This window comes from Didymella exigua (assembly GCF_010094145.1).
Source record: "Didymella exigua CBS 183.55 unplaced genomic scaffold M421scaffold_1, whole genome shotgun sequence".
In the NCBI taxonomy this organism is placed as follows: domain Eukaryota; kingdom Fungi; phylum Ascomycota; class Dothideomycetes; order Pleosporales; family Didymellaceae; genus Didymella; species Didymella exigua.
The window spans coordinates 378,439-397,103 of NW_022984775.1; the positions used below are offsets into that span (position 1 = coordinate 378,439).

The 18,665-nt window shown below is 56.1% G+C and overlaps 6 protein-coding genes across 6 annotated transcripts; 3 read left to right on the forward strand and 3 right to left on the reverse strand.

Annotated features, from left to right (window-relative positions):
• Positions 1-3,344: 3,344 nt before the first annotated feature.
• M421DRAFT_96988 (carbohydrate-binding module family 18) lies at positions 3,345-6,966 on the forward strand (the record flags this gene model as incomplete). The annotated part of the gene is made up of 4 exons (XM_033598450.1): positions 3,345-3,866; positions 3,919-5,834; positions 5,918-5,922; positions 6,281-6,966. 4 exons carry the CDS (start codon positions 3,345-3,347, stop codon positions 6,964-6,966), a joined length of 3,129 nt encoding a protein of 1,042 aa, XP_033454197.1.
• A 919-nt stretch (positions 6,967-7,885) lies between these two features.
• M421DRAFT_109174 (uncharacterized protein) lies at positions 7,886-8,992 on the reverse strand. The gene is made up of 2 exons (XM_033587177.1): positions 8,638-8,992; positions 7,886-8,587 (listed from the first exon to the last, which is right to left on the reverse strand). Exon 2 carries the CDS (start codon positions 8,550-8,552, stop codon positions 7,977-7,979), a length of 576 nt encoding a protein of 191 aa, XP_033454198.1. The 5' UTR covers positions 8,553-8,587; positions 8,638-8,992; the 3' UTR covers positions 7,886-7,976.
• On the reverse strand, positions 8,253-10,193 carry M421DRAFT_415004 (uncharacterized protein). Its single transcript, XM_033590534.1, has 4 exons — positions 10,086-10,193; positions 9,984-10,036; positions 8,638-9,918; positions 8,253-8,587 (listed from the first exon to the last, which is right to left on the reverse strand). Exons 1-4 carry the CDS (start codon positions 10,171-10,173, stop codon positions 8,552-8,554), a joined length of 1,458 nt encoding a protein of 485 aa, XP_033454199.1. The 5' UTR covers positions 10,174-10,193; the 3' UTR covers positions 8,253-8,551.
• A 245-nt stretch (positions 10,194-10,438) lies between these two features.
• Positions 10,439-13,288, reverse strand: M421DRAFT_96999 (Coatomer, gamma subunit; the record flags this gene model as incomplete). Its single annotated transcript, XM_033598451.1, has 3 exons — positions 10,439-10,671; positions 10,728-12,450; positions 12,500-13,288. The coding sequence occupies 3 exons, from the start codon at positions 13,286-13,288 to the stop codon at positions 10,439-10,441; spliced, it is 2,745 nt and encodes a 914-aa protein (XP_033454200.1).
• Positions 13,289-13,751: 463 nt separating this feature from the next.
• On the forward strand, positions 13,752-15,037 carry M421DRAFT_51423 (lipoic acid synthetase precursor; the record flags this gene model as incomplete). The annotated part of the gene is made up of 2 exons (XM_033594930.1): positions 13,752-14,706; positions 14,754-15,037. The coding sequence occupies 2 exons, from the start codon at positions 13,752-13,754 to the stop codon at positions 15,035-15,037; spliced, it is 1,239 nt and encodes a 412-aa protein (XP_033454201.1).
• Positions 15,038-17,042: 2,005 nt separating this feature from the next.
• On the forward strand, positions 17,043-18,435 carry M421DRAFT_132 (glycoside hydrolase family 18 protein; the record flags this gene model as incomplete). The annotated part of the gene is made up of 5 exons (XM_033587388.1): positions 17,043-17,090; positions 17,137-17,491; positions 17,541-17,549; positions 17,605-18,281; positions 18,328-18,435. 5 exons carry the CDS (start codon positions 17,043-17,045, stop codon positions 18,433-18,435), a joined length of 1,197 nt encoding a protein of 398 aa, XP_033454202.1.
• Between the last annotated feature and the right edge of the window lie 230 nt (positions 18,436-18,665).

Sequence of the window (18,665 nt, forward strand, 5' to 3'; positions counted from 1 at the left end):
AGAGATGGCTGGCGATGAGTGAGAAGTGGCTGTCAGGTATGCAATATTTGCCGTCCTTATTCGCAGACGCCTAGCGGAGGCTTGTCATGCAAGCCTCGTCGAAACAGGGCTTTCTGTCAAGATGTCACTTGTCAAGCGGAATACATATGTGCCTCGAGATGTTTTTGGACACCGCAACATCAGTCATGCAACTGTCATTTTGGGCTTGTGGCGAGACAATCTCCCGGTAGTATCGCACTCTGGTCTGGCGGTACGGTGCTCTCTCATGTACTTACGGGTACGTGAGTGGCAGGAGAGCACAGGGCTACTGGCACTGTGACGGGGCCAGAAGTTTCTCACAGAATGTTCTACCCGCACCTTCAGCTCGTCACAACTCGGACAGGCTCCTAGATTGTCGGTCAAGATGGCCACGCTGCGATCTGCCAAGCCCATGCCCGACGGATACCTACATGCACCGTTGATCTCAGAGCAGCAAGATATCGCTTGACACTGGCCTCGCGCCTTACCTCTAGACCAGATCTGTTCCCGCCAGCACACCCTGAGCCACTATTGATCCCCGCCAAATCGCGAAAATACCTGCAGAATGTCGGTCAAAGACGAGGAACAGTGCTTTGCAAGCTCATGCTGAACGGCCAGCGACAGCGACATGGGCACATGCAACTTCGACTTCGAAGAAAGGGGCGGTGAGGCCGACACTCATGGTGAAGATGAGATAGAACGACTGGAACGGTGTCGATCGCAGAGCTATGCAGAACTAACTTCAGTATTGATCAAGTCGTGTTGACATTACTCGGGGACCTGAACAGGGTGCTACGGGAGCAAGTGGACAAGATTTGTCATCTGATCATATGAGTGGCAAGCCTTGATAAGCTCATCAAGACTTGAAATTACTGACGCGAATTAGTGGAAGTGTGGCGATAACTTTTTTACGAAGTCCTCATGCAGCTTTGATCGCGCGGCACATCCAAACAATCCCCTGAACCCCTTGCACCCGTCTATCACGCCGTCAATCCAGGCTGAACAAACAGCTCGTTCCAAACCCAATAATACGGCTGCACCTACGATAGGGTTTCCGTGTACGAAAGGAGATGTACCAGACTCGACGAAGAACATACGCAGCAACCCGCCCAGAACGCAGTCGCGAGGCCGTGAACCAAAGTCCACCCGGTCCGCACTCGCTACCATTGATAACGGCACGCCTAAAGACAATCGCCGTACCAATTGTCGTACCCCGGGGACAAACAAACAGCATGCACGCGCGGCGTGTCCTAAAGATGGAAGAACGGGAGAAACGATCGTGATAATGCCGCTACCTGAATTTGGCCAAGCATCTCGAGCTCGATGCGGCTCCCAGGTCCTTGCAGTGAGCAGAACGTGTCAGGTCTTCGAGGTCGTGCTACAACAAGAGACCACCATCTGCCCATCATGTGCACGAAGTCCTCGACGTGCTGCCTTACCCGCACATGCTAGCAGATGCTTCGGCCTAAGCTGACCAGCACGCTGCGACGGTGGAGCTGGGTAGATTTGGCGGAGAATGGACCGGTGCAGAAATGGGCAAGGACCTCGGTGGCAGTGCGGCATTTGAACGTGGGACACACCGACGTCATTCATCGTGTTTGTTGAGATTAGCAGGACTTCTCTTCGGTCTTGTCGGGCTGTCGGACGTCTTCCTGCGTCGCATGAGCGCAATCTCGGAAACACGATGTTTGCCAGAAAATGCGAGGCGGACATGCAACGACACATCGATAGTTCAGCGATCAGCGTGCGAGGACACGTAAGGCTGCAGGCTGCATGATTTGTTAGGTACCTATTCATCCTCGTAAGTCTAAACGGTCGTTGCTGTCACCAGTGCTTATCCTCGACCGACGGTTGTCGCGAAGCTTGTCATGCCCGGCTTGCGTGGTAGTGCGCCGTGACCCAAAGTGGACTGGGCGCGTGTGAAGATACGAGCTGGCGGAAAGGGTCTTGCCTGCGTGCGCCCCGCTCGCCTCGTGTCCTACGTTTGGCAGACAGCGAATCTCTGTCTATTGAACACAACATCAGTAATGGTGGCTAGGCACTGATATATCTGACGTAAAAGCGAGGAGGGTGCTGTCTTGGAGAATCTTGGGGTTTTTGCCCAGCGTCCCAGCCTGCGGTTGCGGCTTCCTAATTCACTCGGCGCGCTTGCCCGTTCCTGCTGGAAGTTGTGGAGATAGCAACACGCTTCCCCTGACTCTACCTTATCATGGCTAGAGCGTGGCTGCGACGGCATTCTCTGCTGACACTACCCCAATAATGCTTGACAACCTAAGCTTTTCGCTACACTCATCGCCTGACTTGCGGCAAGCTTTTCACGGCGACTGACCATCGACGGCAGCGGCCATCGCCCAGCCATCGTGACCACATATCGGCCTGCGGGCTGGCAACACGGAACGGCTGAGCAGCCACAACGAACCGCGCCAACAGGAATCACAGGTTTGCTCGAGCAGCCGCCCGTCGGTCCTTTTCATGCGAATCATGCAGTTTGTGTGACGCTTCGTGTTCGTCGGGCGTTGTCATCCAATCCTTAGGCCTAGAAATAGATGGTAACCTTGACGATGATCACACCCTGGCAGGCCTAGCATTGGCCGACCTTCACCAGGGAAATTGCCGCTGCTTCCACATTCGGCTTTATTCCGGAGTTCTGATTGGACCAGTGCGTGAAACGGCGTCCAGCTTTCCCCTTCGGAAGCGATAGTCAGAGACATGACTAGCAGGAGGCCTGAACGGTGCTAGAGACGCTGGATATAACTACAAGACCGCAGTCCTCCCACGATTTCTCCTCACCGCGCTCGTTGTAGGCAGACTGTCAAGTCCCTTGCCTTCAGCAACCCGAGTACTTTCAGTAGTACTCAGACATTCGTTAACCTTTGATATACCTAATCGTCACTCGCTCGCCTTGCGCACCTAATACCGAAACCCTCCTTGCATCGACCCCACGGTGCTCGTACCCATCCTTACATCTCGTCTACATTCGAATTAATAGATATTTGACCTCGAGTCTCCGACATTCGAGTCGTCACTACCTCAGGGATCATATACTTTGGTAGGTTCCTTCCTTCACGAATAATGGCACCGAGTCCATACCTTCGCACGTGTTTGCTGGAAACACCACCACGTGGGCGCCGAACATCAACATCATCGACTTGGAACATTCTCTAGAGCTATTCGACCGTGGAGGCTGGGCTCAACAGCTGCGACCACACTCAGTTGCAGTTTTTCCTCTTCACGAACGGCTCCTACGATTGTTTGTCTTTGAACGAACACCTCGATTCTTACACTGAGCATTGGCTTACCTCTAGTACTACAGATCTCTATCAACAATGAGGACCTCAATTATTGCCTTTGGCGCTCTCGCCGGGCTAGCCTCAGCCAACATCACCTTCAACTGGGTCAACCCTGTCTGCGATGTCAACACTCCCAACCGCTGCTTGACTGGACAGCACTGTGGCGACGGGAACAATTGCGTTGCCGACATCAAGAGCGATCACTCCAAGATCTCTTCTTCTCACCGCCGTACTGTCCCCGAGAAGAGGCAGGCCAAGTACTCTCAGGACGGCCAGTGCGGTCCTGCCCACGGAAACCTGCTTTGCGACCCCAACAGCACAGTCTACAGCGGTTCATGCTGCTCGCAGTACGGATGGTGTGGTAACACCCCCGCTCATTGCGGAACTGGCTGCTTGTCTGGCTGTGACAACACTCCCGCTACGCCGGTTGCCACCAAGGCTGCTGCTGTCCCTGCTAGGGACGACGGTCGCTGCGGAAAGGACTTCGGCGGCGCCACTTGCGATGCCAACGGCGCTTATGGCGGCTGCTGCAGCTCTTACGGATACTGTGGTTCCACTGTACGTGTGTCTAGCTCCATCTGTTCAATTGCGCTTACTAACATCTTTATAGGACGGTCACTGCCTCGTCGCTGATGGTTGTCAGAGCGGCTGCAAGGATGCTACCGCCACCACTACCGCTGTTGTCACCCCTGCTGTCTCTCGTCCTCCTTCCACTACTAGCTCCGGCGAGCCCGTCTTGGGCAAGCCATCGAGCGTAGACGTTGCTCCTGCCACACCCACTGGCATCCAGACCACCGATGGAAGCTGCGGTGCCACTTTCAGTGATACCATCTGCGGAACCTGGGCTCAGGGATCTTGCTGCTCTATGTACGGATACTGTGGTAACACCACTGCTCACTGCGGTGAGGGTTGCCAGTCTGGTCCTTGTGTCAACACGCCTGCTGTTGCTGCGCCCAAGGCTAGCCCTGCTCCCGCCGCCGCTGTTCCTGGTACCATTCAGATCACGGGTCGTTCCGGTGTACCTGCCATGCACGCTGGTCTCATGCCTAACGGTAAGGTCGTTTTCCTCGACAAGGTCGAGAACTACACTGAGCTCAAGCTTGCCAACGGCCAGTACGCTTACTCCTCGGAGTATGACCCCAACACTCAGAAGCTCACTCCTCTGGCTTACAAGACCAATGCCTTCTGCTCTGGTGGTATCTTCCTTGCTGACGGACGCTTTATCTCCGTTGGTGGTAACGCTCCTCTTGAATTCATAGACCCCACTGTTGGTGATGGTTTCAAGAGTATCCGCTTCCTCCAGCGCTCTGCTGATGATGCTTCCCTTGACGGTCAGGCTTGGAGCGAGCCAGGCACACAGCTTAGCACTGCCCGTTGGTACGCCTCTGTTCAGATCATGCCCAACAACGAGATCTTCGTGGCTTCCGGCTCCTTGAACGGTCTTGACCCCACCAAGCCCGAGAACAACAACCCTACCTACGAGATCCTCAACGCCGACGGTACTGCTCAGGGCAAATCCACCAACATGGAGATTCTCAACAAGAACCAGCCTTACTACATGTACCCTTTCCTCCACTTGATGAAGGATGGCAACCTGTTCGTCCAGGTCGCCAAGTCCGCTGAGATCTTCAACGTAGCTACCGGCAACGTTGTCCGTACTCTTCCTGACCTCCCCGGTACCTACCGTTCCTACCCAAACACCGGTGGATCCGTCATGATGCCCCTTACCAGCGCCAATCAGTGGAACCCTGATATCATCATCTGCGGTGGTGGACCTTACCAGGACATCACTGCCCCTGGTGACCCATCGTGCGGTCGCATGAAGCCTCTCGATGCCAACCCTACCTGGGAGATGGACTCCATGCCCGAAGGCCGCGGCATGGTTGAGGGAACTATCCTTGCTGATGGTACCATCGCCTGGGTCAACGGTGCTCAGGAGGGTGCTCAAGGTTTCGGTGTTGCCCAGGACCCTGCTCTCGAGGTGCTCCTGTACGACCCCAACCAGGCCAAGGGTAAGCGCTTCACCACTGGTCCTAAGTCGACCATTGCCCGCCTATACCACAGTGTTGCCCTTCTCCTTCTCGACGGTACTCTCCTCATCTCTGGATCCAACCCCGTCGAGCAGCCCATCCTCCAGCCTACTGCTAAGGATCCCTACGTCACTGAGTTCCGCAACGAGATCTACACTCCCCCCTACCTCGTCGGCAACCCTACCCGTCCTTCTGCTGTACAGATCTCCACCAAGGCTCTTAAGGCTGATGGATCTACGTTCACCATCAAGTTCAACGCCCCTGCCAACGGCAAGGCTGTCAAGGTCCACCTCTACTACGGTGGCTTCGTCACCCATTCCCTCCACATGGGTCACCGCTCCTTGTTCCTTGACAACACTGGCTTCCAGGCCGGTGCTACCGCTCAGACCGTCACCGTCACCATGCCTCCGAACAGGGCCATTGCGCCTGCCGGTCCTTACGTCATCTACGTTCTTGTTGACGGTATCCCTGCTATGGGTCAATTCGTCAACGTCTCGTAAATGCAATGTTGACTTGATGAGCTGGATGAGGTTTTCTTTTTCTTGCACGCATGATGAAGCGCTTTATACTTGAGTAGAGTGTTAGTTAGTCAACTAAAGCAAGTCCGCTCAGTCGGATGTTCAAAATGATTTTTCCTCGCATATACCCGTGTATATGCCGTGCTGTTGTTCAGTAAGAAGTATCAGTTGCGGCGTCGTTTGATCTTAGCAAATCACACCCATTCGGTACACGGCTCCGTCGCGCTACGTCATCATGAATCGAGGAACCGTCACATCCATATGCAGCCAACAATGATTGAAATAACTCGAGTGTACACATCAGTCAATTTAAACGCACGCCTCTTCTTCCAAAAAAAATCCCTTGAGCTTATATACAAGTAAACTATGACGCCAAACATCGAACTACTCACCTCCGCCACGCCCAATGGGCAGAAGATTTCAGTCTTCCTGGAGGAGCTCGGTATACCCTACAAGACCACATCGATCGACCTCGGCGCCGAAGACCAAAAGAGGCCCGATTTTCTCAAGATCAACCCTAACGGACGCATACCAGCCATTGTTGACCACAGCCGCAACTCTTTCCCTGTCTTTGAGTCAGGTGCAATCTTTCTGTACCTGGCGGAGCATTACGACAAGGACTTCAAGTTCTCTTTCCAGGACACGGATGAGAAGAGCGAGATGCTGCAATGGCTCTTCTTCCAGAACGCTGGTGTGGGCCCGATCCAAGGCCAAGCGAACCACTTTTTCCGTTATGCGCCCGAGAAGATCCAGTACGGCATCGATAGATACCAGAATGAGACCAAAAGACTGTACTCTGTACTAGAAGAGAGGCTCGAGAACAAGCATTACTTGGTCGGTAAGGGGAAGGGGAAGTACAGTGTTGCTGATATCAGCACGTTCGCGTGGGTGCGCTGGGGACCATGGGCTGGCATCAATTTGGACGATTTCCCGAACCTCGAGAAGTGGGCAGAGAAGATCGAGGAGCGCGAAGCGGTTAAGAAGGGACTGTTGGTGCCGAATGGTGATGATCAGATTGTGAGGCTCAGAAAGGATCCGAATGTGGAGGACCCGTTCAAGGGATGGGTAATGAAGGGGCAGAATGAGATCAAGGAGAAGCATGGTCAGTAGAATAGAGCGCAATGGCTCGAATTGTGAGAGAATTGCTCTGCTCATGTATGTGACTTCGTCATCTTCATTGCTGCTGTTGTTGTTACCTCACATCGCGCGTGCTGCTTCCCCGTTCTAGGTCGCGCCGTCTCCTCCCGTCGTCTCTTTATCTCGGCATCACCTCCTGCCTTTCTTCCTCCAACCGCGCAATCTTGGCAGTCCATGTTTTCTGACGACTTTGTCGGCCGACCACAATTGGTCTCGTTTCCTTGAATCTCGTACACACATCACTGTCCCCGCCGCCGCATCAGCGTTGGGCAAAGCGAGGGTCTGATGATGCTTACCTCCTGCATGTAGGTATTGGCTGGAGTTGCGACATGGTGGAATATGCACATGGCTCACCTCACCTGAGCTACGCAAAGAACTATTCGTGCAACCAAGCTGCGCACCCCACCGGTTGTGTAACGCGACTAGATGAAAACCTCAATATCCTCTGGTCAAGCGTTTCCGATACCCTCTCCGACATCGCGAGCAGCTCTGCATCTTCGCTGAAAGCGTGCGGTCTTACAAGGCCGCGTATTGTACTCGGTTAAGTGTGCGATCGTGCGTGGGCAGCCTCCCTCAGTACGTCACACGAGCCCTTCTCCAATTGCGAGAACACCCGCAAGGCATACTAACTAACTCAGTCTCGACCAATTTCTCTTCCTCTCTCCCGGCTATTGATCTGTTTTGTATCAGGTGCAACTTCAACCGGCCGACTGCTACGCCATGGACGCTTTCCACACTGCCCAATACGGCTGGCAGCACCGGCCGATATTCCATCAGGAATATGACGCAGCACATCTGCATACGCAAGGTAGGGGTGAGTGTGTGCCATGTGGTGGGACGGTGTGGTGTGTCTATGGAAGGGGTGAGTGTGTGGTGGGCGGCGTGGTGTGTCTACGGAAAGAACGAGTGTATGGTGGGCGGCGTGGTGTGTCTACGGAAGGGGTGAGTGTATGGTGGGCGGCGTGGCGTGTCTACGGAAAGAGCTAGTGTATGTTGGGAAGGCGTGGCGTGTCTACGGAAAGGAATTCGTGTACCAACAGGTCGACTATACGAGGACTTGATTGCGAATAGTATCCGTATAGCGATGCCCTGTTGCCAAGTAAATCCATCACACTCATGCTTAGCCTAGTCGCTGCTCGCCGAGTCGTCGTCAAAGCAAGCCTCAGAAGACTCCATGGTCCATCTGACTCAGCCCCTTGTGTAGAGCGCGGGATTGAAGCCTTGGACCGGAGACGTTGCACACGTGAGCATCGTGGCAGTGCAGTGGAGCGCTGGGCTTGTGATGCGCTGTCGAAGAAGAGTGTGGGAGTTGTCAAGCAATCATTGGCAAGGAGGGAAAAGAGGCATTGATATGTGCGATGACAGGCGGAACACATGTTTACACGCACAACGCACGAAGGAATCAAGACGCGCTCAGACGATGCAGACGCTGGATTACACGAAAAAAAAGATGGGTGGAGTCTGAGTACCGGCCAACGCAGCCTTCGTCTCGATTGCTTGATGTTTCTGCGTTTCAGGCTCCAGCAAGGTACGCATCCTGCTCCCCTTGCACCACTCATCACCCCCGGTCGTCCGGCCGGGGCTCGATATTCGACTAGCGACAGGTTAGCACGACGTATTCCTCGAGCAAGACGGGCGACGCACCTGGTTCCCGTTGTAAAACTGCTGGCTGCGCGGCTCGCGCGCGCGCTGGTCGGCGAGCGTCCGCACCCTGATGCTGCCGTCGTCTCTCTCTGGGGGCTGCGGAGCACTACTCGCACTACTCGCACTACTCGCACTGCGCGCGTCAAGGGTGTGCCCGGTGTTTGTCTGCGGCGACCCCGCGCCGCCGAGCAGCGCGCCCAGCACGCTCCCCGCATATCCCACCGTAGTGCTCAGCAGCCCGAAGGCGCCGCTGACGAGCCCCGTCGTGGTGCCCGCGAGCAGGTTCGTGCTGGGAGCAGCGTAGGCGTCACTGTAGCCCTTGACGGGGACGAGGACCAGGGTTGCGGTCGGGGCGAGGTCGATGGCGCCGAGGGCCTGGGTCTCGTCGCCGGCAGAGAGCTCGCGCGCCGGCTGCGGCGCGAGGATGTGACGGAAGAAATAGGGCGGGAGGGCGGCGTGGGCCGTGTTAGGGTCGTCTTGGGACAGCCTTGCGCACTCGGCGTCGACCCACGTGCGGACTTGGGTCTCCAGCGTTGCGGTGCGCGGGAAGGTGGCGCGGATTGTGCGGCCGTCGAAGAGACGGACGTTGAGGCTGACCGTCTGCGACTGCGCGCCGCGGGTCGAGGTTGAGATTGAGGTCGAGATCGAGGGTGTCGTCCGGGACGGGGGGGACGTCTGGCTCTCTGCGCTTCGCTCGGCTTTCCGTGCCTCGGCCTGCGCTTTGCGCTCGGCTTTGTCTTGCTCTATGCGTGCTTTGACGCGCGCGAGCTCTTCCGCATCTTCCCGCTTCTTCTTCTGTAGGGCAGCGCGCGCTGCTTGCTGGGCAGAGGTCGTGGTCGCGGGTGAGGCGGCAAGGCCGGCTTGGGGAGCCGTCTCGGCTCGTTGCTTGCCTCTGGCGTTTGGTGTCGGGGCAGTCGTCGCTGGGGTGTGCACTCGTGCTGGCGGCGCTCGTGCTGGTGGCGGCGCTGGCACGGGGCTGTTCGCTTGCGCTGCAGCCACTGCAGGTCCGTCCTCCCCATACAAGTCATCCTCTGCCTGCGCAGTGCTTGCCTGCGCAGCCGCCGCGCCGGGGATGGGCGCTGCGCCCAAGACCCGGCGCACGCTGTTCACGAACTCTTCCTGCCCGACCTCGCTCCCAAGCTGGAGCTGCAGCGTCCCGTTGTGGATGACGACGAGCGTAGGCGCGCTCCCGATCTTGCAGAACGCAGCGAGGAATCCGGCCTCGGCCGATCCGCTCTCGAGGCGCAGGAGGATGGCTTTCTGCTCGAGGAGGCCTGCTAGCTGCGGCAGTCAGAGATGTTTGGTCGCAATACCGTGTGCGCTGGCATGTGCAGTCGAAGGCTTACCCAGCCGCTCCTCAGCCACTCATCTTCCCACTGCTTGCTCGTTGCGCCGTCGTCTGGGCAACATGTCAGTCGTGCACTGCAATGACGTAGGCGCGTGCTTACCTCGGACGAAGCATGCCACGAGCTTCTGCTGCTGGATAGCCTGTCCAATGCCACTCTGTAAGGTGCCTTCGTAGAACATGGCCGCCATGGTTATCGAGAGTGTCGTCACATACGTTGCGGGGCGGTCCGGAGTCTGGGTCCGCAAGCGTCCACTCGACGCGTCCCGCGGAGGTTCTAGCGACATGTGACAATCCCCCTGCACTCGACAGGTTTGACACTCGCAAATGTTGAACGCCCGCATTTCACGAGCCTGTGGTTGCCTTTAGTTCCAAGAAAGCGGACAGTCACGGTCAAGAGTGCTTCTTTCATGCTACCGGTCATGTCATCTTTTCCAGAACTCATGTCTAATACGCTCATGCTACGCTGCCGACTACCAGCGCCGCAACACCCTCCTCCTCACTCCTGACATCGATCTTCATCGTAACACCTGTCCGTGCGCTGAACGCCATCCTGATCATCGCCGCAACCTTGCCGCCACTTATTGTCTTTCCGTAAAGCTTGAGCGTATGTGTCGTCGTCGAGAGTGCGACGTCTGTGCCCTCGAGTGGCTGCAGGCTCAGAGTCTTGGTGAGCTGTTCTGTTGCGTCTGTAGAGCCGTTAGTACATGCACATTCTGGAACGCGACTACCGAAATTGACCTACCTGATAAGCTCTTGATCTCACTCAGTTGTAGCGTCTCCGTTGCAGAGTCGCCATTCGCCTGCTCCCACACGTTGTCGAAGCTGCCAGCGTACGCGGGGACAACGTAGTCAGCACCGTTGAGGTCCAGATCCTCAACCTGGTACTCGTCAGGATACCCGTCACCCTCCTCGGGCTCGTTTGTGCTCGGGTCAATCTCCTTGCTTGTGAACTTGAGCACGTTGGTGAAGGTGGTGGCGATAAACTGCGATTCTGTCTCAAGACGCTTGAACGAGACGTAGACTGTGCCAGGCTCGTTTGTGGCAAGCTTCGGTGCTGGGATGAGGAACTCTTCCTCTAGCTGCACGTCGCCATCGTCCTCTGGCGTGACAACCATCTCGACATCGAGGAGGACCGTGTCGGGAAGCGTGTTCTTGATGTCGTACTGAAGGACAATGTGGTCCTTGAAGATGTGCTTGACGGCCGTGACAACGTACTCGGTCTCGGTCTCGGTGAGCTCGATAACGTCGCTTGACTTGAGGACGCCACCGTGTGCTGCAAGCTCTGGGATCTTCTGCAGTTCTTCCTGGTACTTCTGAGCATTGTTCGCAATCGCCGCAGCTGCCTCGGCACCACCCTTCGCGGGAGCCTTCGCGGCGCTGGGAGCCTTGATGGTCGGTGTGGCGTCTTGTGTCTTCTTGGAGAGATCGGCGGCATCTGCCTGTTCGCGTGAAACGGTGGGGATCTTGGAGATGTCGAAGGCAGTCTCAAAGGTGTCGCGGGAGTCGGAGCTGACGTACATCGCCAGCTGGTGCTCGAGAACGGGCAGAGAGAACATCGAGTCGTTGCGGATGAAGCTGACTGCCATGTCGTCATCCTGGTCCATCAAACGGAGACTCAGGGCGGCACGATCACGGACTTCGTCGTCGACATCGTCGAGACAGCGGGTGAGGAGAACGTGCACCGACTTCTTGATCTCAGGATCCTTCTGGCCCACACCGAACTTGGACAGCGCGGAGGTGGCAGCAGCACGAACAATGGCGTTCTCAAGAACCACACGGTTGTAGATGTATCGAATGTACTTGGTGGGGTGAGGTGTCGAGGGACCTTCGCGACCGAGCACAAAGAGAATACGGACAGCAAGCTTAGTGAACTCGCAGTCCTCGATGAACTCACATAGAGTTGCGAGGGCGTCTTCCTTGGCCTCGGGGACAAAACGGATCAGATCCATGATAGCCTCGACAACAGATCGCTTGAAGTCATAGCCTCCCTCGTCGCGCAGAATACCGCTGAGGAAAGCCAGGAAGCCGGACTGCTTGGCCTTGAACTTCAGGGCCAGTGTGCGGACGGCCTCCACGATAGTGACCTTGAACTCGTCTGTGATCTCGGCCATGAAGCCGGTAATCTGCTTCATCAGCCTGTCGACCGACGACTCGTTGCCCGTCTTGAGCAGTGTGGTGATGGCAAAGGTAGCGATGCTGCGGTTGGAGTTGGTGATGAGCGACTCGATGTCCTGGTTGCAGGTGCGAACAGCGTCAGGCTTGAACGAAGCCATCTGCGACAGTATCCTGAGCGCAGCGAATTTTGTGACGGCGCGGGGCGATGTGAGGAACAGCTGGAGGACGTGAACGGCTTGGACGAGCTCGGCATCGGTAACGTCGCGCATGTCGGCGATGGCCTTTGCAGCCTCGAAGTTGACCATCTCGGATTTGTGGCGCAGCCAGCCGTCGAGGAGTTGCATCATGGGCTGTGACAAGAGTCAGTATACTGTACGGCGGCGCAATGCTCTGGCATACCTTGCGGAGGTTGGGGTCCTCCTCAGCCAACTTGGCAGCCAGCCTGACGAGCAGAACTGTGGCAGCTGGGCTCTTGACGACACCGGCAGCCGAGTACTGCTGCACCATCTTGACCAAGCTCATTCGGTCGCCAGAGCGCATCTGGTACAACAGACCAATGGCGTGGTACTGCGTCATGTAGTTTGTGCTGGCCTGTAGAGCAGTCTGGGAGCTGCCGCCGAAACCACCGAAGAAGCCGCCTGACTTGGATCCAGACGCTGCCTCCGCTGCCTCCGACTGCCACCTACGAACGACATCCTTGGCGACTGGGAGGAGGTGGTACGACGAGACGAGAGCGGCCGAGGCTACCGAGGGGTTCTTGTCGACAATGCACGTCTTAACGAGACGCTCGATGGCTTGTACGGTGGAGGCATCGATGACGCGGCACAGGGCACGGATAGCGTTTGCGCGGTATACGACGTCGCTGCCGACGGAGACGTCCTTCATGATGGACGAGGTGACCATGATAACATCGTCAGCAGAGCCGGCGAGCTCCTTGATGACCAGGTAGACCATCTGGCGCAGCGACGCGTCCTTGTTCTGGAACAGCTTCGAGATGCCAAAGAACAGCGTCGTGGCTTCCTGGCGTCCCCAGCTCTCGCCCGTGAACAGCAGCAGCGCGAGCTTGGTGAGGATCACTCTGCACTTCCGTGGGGAAATGGGGCTCTGGTTGAAGGCGCGGGCATCCTGGAAGACGGTGGTCTTGTCGATCTGGGCGACGCCGCCAACATCCTCCTGCTTCTTGTCCATGGTGGTGGTCGTGGTGCAGCTCTCACTGCGAGCGCTCCCTTAGTCGAATAAAGTGTCCCGCTCTTGCTCGCCAAACGTGGCCTTTGCCTGTCGACGCAGGAGGCGGAGGTGTCCAGACCGGGCGCTGCAATTGGTCACGAACGATTGGAGGGTCGGAGAGGGATGCGCCGGCGAGGACTCGGGCGGGATTGCGTGGTGTTGTGGAATTGGTGTACGTTGAAGTTGCACCCTGTCCGGCGCCCGTGTGCAGGGGTGCGGTGGGCTGTTGCGTGCTGCGTGTTTGGCTTGTTTGGCCTGTTTGGCCTGTCTGACGGGCCCCTAGCGCGCTGTCGTTCTGCGGCGGACAGTGCGGCCAGCAACGGGAAAAGAAGGCGCAATCTTGGGCATGCATTGCTAAGACTCAGTCCCAACGGCTCACCCCTCGCTTCTCTCTCCTCTCCGTCTAAATCGCACGTACACAATAATGGCTGCCTCGATACCCCGCTCACGCTGTCTCTTCGCTGCACCTGCACGCCAGGGTCCTACTCTACGCGCAGCATCACGATGCGCCCGAACTTTTGCCACGACCTCAGACAACCCCCCAGCAGCGCCGACGTCGTCGAAGTCGCAGAGGGCGCCGACATCGTTCAGCGACACTCTCAATTCGGGTCCCTCTTTCAACGACTTCGTCAATCCCAACGCGCCATTATCATCCGCCGAGGCATATGAGATCAAGACTGCAACGGTTGGCCCTGAGGGCCGCAAGAAGACCATCACCCGCTTGCCCGAATGGCTCAAGACGCCGATCCCCGTGAACCAGAACTACAAGAAGATCAAGAAGGATCTCCGTGGCCTGAATCTCCACACCGTCTGCGAGGAAGCGAAATGCCCCAACATTTCCGACTGCTGGGGAGGTAGCGACAAGAGCGCGGCGACAGCAACCATCATGTTGATGGGTGACACCTGCACACGTGGATGCCGTTTCTGCTCTGTCAAGACGTCGAAAGCTCCTCCGCCGCTGGACCCTCACGAGCCGGAGAACACCGCTGAGGCGCTGAAACGATGGGGCCTGGGCTATGTGGTCCTGACATCTGTAGATCGTGACGATCTTGCCGATGGCGGAGCGCGACATTTCGCTGAGACAATCATGAAGATCAAGCAAAAGGCGCCTGCAATGCTTGTCGAGGCATTGACGGGTGACTATGCCGGAGACTTGGACATGGTCAAGAAGGTGGCTCTGAGCGGGCTCGACGTCTACGCCCACAATGTCGAAACCACAGAGGCCCTCACACCTTTTGTTCGCGACAGGAGGGCCAAGTTCAGGCAGTCGCTCGACGTGTTGCGCACTGCGAAGGAGGCACAGCCGGCGCTCATCACCAAGACAAGTATCATGCTGGGTCTAGGCGAGACCGAAGAGCAACTCTGGGCGACTCTGAGAGGTACGGTTATACTTGGCATTCGTTTGGACTCTGCTAATCAATCCCAGAACTTCGCAAGAACAACGTCGACGTCGTCACCTTCGGCCAGTACATGCGACCAACGAAGCGCCACATGGCCGTTCACGAATACGTTACACCCGACAAGTTCGAGCTGTGGCGGCAGCGAGCTCTTGACCTGGGCTTCCTGTACTGCGCATCCGGCCCGCTCGTACGATCTAGCTACAAGGCAGGAGAGGCTTTCATCGAGAACGTGCTGAAGAAGAGGAGGCTAGGAGGTACAGGCAACGGCGAGGCTCCTGCAACTCAGGCGACCGAGAGCCAGACATTGTGAAGAAGGGAGTGAGAGCATCTGTATCATATTTTGCGAGCTTGAGCGCATTCAACGAGCTATAGCTCCGTGCACTTCAACGTGTGCGTAATGGAACTGGACGAATGTCCAAGTCAAACCCACACGGTGTCTGTTCTGTGGATGTGAAACATGAGAAGGTGTTGCTGCTGATAGGAGCAATATCTCAGGGAAAGCGAACGTCCACGACGGAGGAAGGCGTTGCCGATGCACCGACTGAGCCCCTGGATATGCTTTTGGATCCTGTCTGGGCTGCTCTCTCCCTCATTCAGGAACGGCCTCGTCTTCTCGAGCCCTCTAGGGCGATGCACCCCTTAGAGAGGACCAGAGCTAGGCAATGCAACATCGGCACTTACGCACTCACTCACAATCCGGTCCAGACCCTATACTCAATCGAGTCACTCATTCGAGTAATGCATTACTCATGATGGTGGCCAAATGCCCCACACTTTGTGCGCACTCGTTCCGGTCTACATCCCCTACAGGACTCGGTCCGCAACTCAAGCGTACCACAAGGAAGTACAGCTCATTTACCTCTAGCAACCTCAACCGAGTCTGGAAAACGCCCATCTCGATCTTCACGGCTATTTGCACACTCCTTCTCTATCGTGTCCTGATCGGAGGATTTCCATGCCGCTGTGGTACTCTGTCACATCTCTCGACTGGCAGACTTACCCTTCCATGACCAATCCCTGCCACTCAAGCTTCCAGATCGAGTCGACGTCGCGTCCAAGTTCATCCAGGTAGGGCTTTGCTACGGTGGCATCAAGCCGTTCTCGAAAGCACAGGCATGTTTCACGATCCACGACGGAAAGTCCGAGTGTAAGACATCTGATGGTATGGCTGACGTACAGCTCTCGATGCGCCTTCAGCCAAGCTGTGCATTCTACATCCACGCACCGCTTAAAGATTCAAGATCCTTTGATAGTACTTGCTCGCTGGGACTGATCCTCCACCCACGACTGTCCACCAGCACCTTTTTTGTCCGACGAAACCTCGCGCAAGCTTTGTACTTGCAGCAATGATATGAAAACTCTTCCCGGCTTGAAGTTACACTTACTATGTCTAGCGTGGCACTCAGATGGTGCTGCTCTCCAACTAAAAACGCTATCGCGTGGTAATACCCAGGACTAGCAAGGTAGCGGTGCTCCATACACTGGATTCGTCAACTCGAAAGGGCTGGAGTAAATCATTCTCTGCACCAAAAACGAACTGCATCACACTGAAACAAGTACTCAAAGACACTGTGCAAGCAGATGCAACTAGCTGCTTTTCAGACACCAAGCTCCAAGAGTGAATGGAGAAGAGGGATTGGGCTGGATTAGCTCGATTGGACACGACAAAATCGGTTGCGCTTCACCTGCGTCCGACAACGTCCTTCCCAGGCAAGCTGCATCTGCCTTCCGCTCGGAGTACACCCGTCTACACCGCATACCGTTGGTGATCAGCTTTGAGGAAAGCTGGGAGTCTTTCCAACCCACCATGCTTCAAAACATGGATCGTTATATGTAAGAGCAACGCTGTGCACTGAAATTCTTTGGATCAGGGTCTTGTCAATACCACTTGCATCGAGACCACTGCTTCTCGCGGCAACCGTCAATTCTTGAACGACGACTTTATATTCGCGCCTGATACTTTTTCAGAGCTACTTTCAAACGTTCGCTCCTCTTCTACTTTCTTCCTCAAGTCATTTTCTGGTTCTGCTGTCTTACAGTTTTTTGCTGATCAGCATTTGGGAGCCAACCAAGAGACATTTCCTATACTCTTGTTGGAAGTACAGTCTGGATTGCCACCTCCATTGACAGCACTGCTACTTCACCAAGCACTTGCGTTCCTGCGCCTCCAGCGGCGCCACGTGGCACGGTCCAGGTGCACAGCCACCGCTGCAACCTGTTTAAAGATGTACATCATCAGTGAGCTCTCAGTAGCGTTGTGTTTCTACTTTACCTTATCCCAAGCTATTGCAATCCAGCAGTTTCAGGCAAACACAATGTCCACGCCCTCTGGACTCAGGAACGTCGCTTATTTCGTGAACTGGGTATGTTGATTCACCGCTCAACGTCATACTGGACTAACCTGATCAGGGAATCTATGGACGCAATTACCATCCGCAAGATCTCCCAGCCGATGAGCTGACCCATGTCCTCTACGCTTTCGCAAATGTCCGAGCAGATTCTGGCGAGGTCTACTTGACAGATACCTGGTCAGACACAGACAAGCACTATGAGCACGACTCATGGAACGACGTAGGAACCAACGTCTACGGCTGTGTTAAACAGCTGTTCCTGCAGAAAAAGAAGCACCGCCAGATGAAAGTGCTGCTCTCAATTGGAGGCTGGACATATTCCTCCAACTTCGCCCAGCCAGCATCCACACCTCAGGGTCGGGCAAGGTTCGCAAACAGCGCAGTGGATATCATGATGAACCTTGGCTTTGATGGTAAGCTACATCGCACGAACACATATGTACTCGAATTGACACAACCCAGGCCTTGACAGTAAGCTCCATTCTCACCGCATCTCGCACTCACAATAGCCATCTAACCGCAACAGTCGACTGGGAATATCCGCAAAACGACGCCCAAGCCAACGACCTAGTCCTTCTGCTAGCAGAAATCCGCAAAGCCCTCGACGCCTACGCAACCGAGCACACTCCCGGGGTCCACTACCTGCTAACCGTCGCCTCCCCCGCCGGGCCGCAGAACTACAATAAATTACATCTCGCCGAAATGGACGCATACCTCGACTTCTGGAATCTGATGGCGTACGACTACGCCGGCTCCTGGGACGCGACTGCGGGACACCAAGCAAACTGGTCCCCCGACGCGACGAACCGCTCCTGCACACCGTTCAGCACCGCGCTCGCACTGCACGACTACACATCCGCGGGCGTCGCGGCGCACAAGATCGTCGTCGGCGTGCCGCTGTACGGCCGCAGTTTCGCCAACACCGCTGGCCCGGGTACGCCGTACTCGGGGCTGGGCGAGGGCAGCTGGGAACAGGGCGTGTATGATTACAAGGCACTTCCTGCGGACGGCGGGGGCGTGTTTCATGATCAAACGGTCGGCGCGAGCTGGAGCTATGACGAGGAGAGGAGATTGATGGTCAGCTATGATACGCCGGCGATGGTGCGGGTCAAAGCCAATCATATAAGGGAGAAGGGGTTGGGTGGCGCGATGTACTGGGAGAGCAGCGGGGACCGCAAAGGCGAGGGGAGTTTGATCAGCACGGTAAGTCCATAGGGGTCTTGAGGTGAATCTGGCTGACGTTGTATAGTTTGTGCAAGGCGTTGGGGGGGTTGCGGCGCTGGATCAGAGTCACAATGTGCTGCACTACCCGGCGAGCAAGTATGATAATCTGCGCGCGGGGTTTCCGGACGAATGACTCTCTGAGAGTTTAGGGCATTGTGGCACTGTGTTTGGCGGTGGTGCGTTTCCGGCGTTTGGGTTGGATGCGACGGCTGCAATACCACATGTATGAGCGTACAAGTAACAACGGATTCATTTTGCAAGAGGAACGATGCTTTCTATATCCGAGTGCTGTGGCAGTCCGGGAGGTGAGGTTGTCAGCACGTTTTGTCGTACGATCAGCCATCAAATCCGTGTCAAAGGATC

What these genes read in the sequence shown, in the direction of transcription:
- M421DRAFT_109174 (XM_033587177.1), bottom strand. Translation starts at nt 8,552, where the DNA reads ATGAGTGGTGCAAGGGGAGCAGGATGCGTACCTTGCTGGAGCCTGAAA.
- M421DRAFT_415004 (XM_033590534.1), bottom strand. Translation starts at nt 10,173, where the DNA reads ATGGCGGCCATGTTCTACGAAGGCACCTTACAGAGTGGCATTGGACAG. An exon ending in AGTGGCTGAGGAGCGGCTGG is followed by an intron (nt 9,919 to 9,983) that starts GTAAGCCTTCGA and finishes TGACTGCCGCAG; the next exon opens with CTAGCAGGCCTCCTCGAGCA. An exon ending in AGTTTTACAACGGGAACCAG is followed by an intron (nt 8,588 to 8,637) that starts GTGCGTCGCCCG and finishes ACCTGTCGCTAG; the next exon opens with TCGAATATCGAGCCCCGGCC.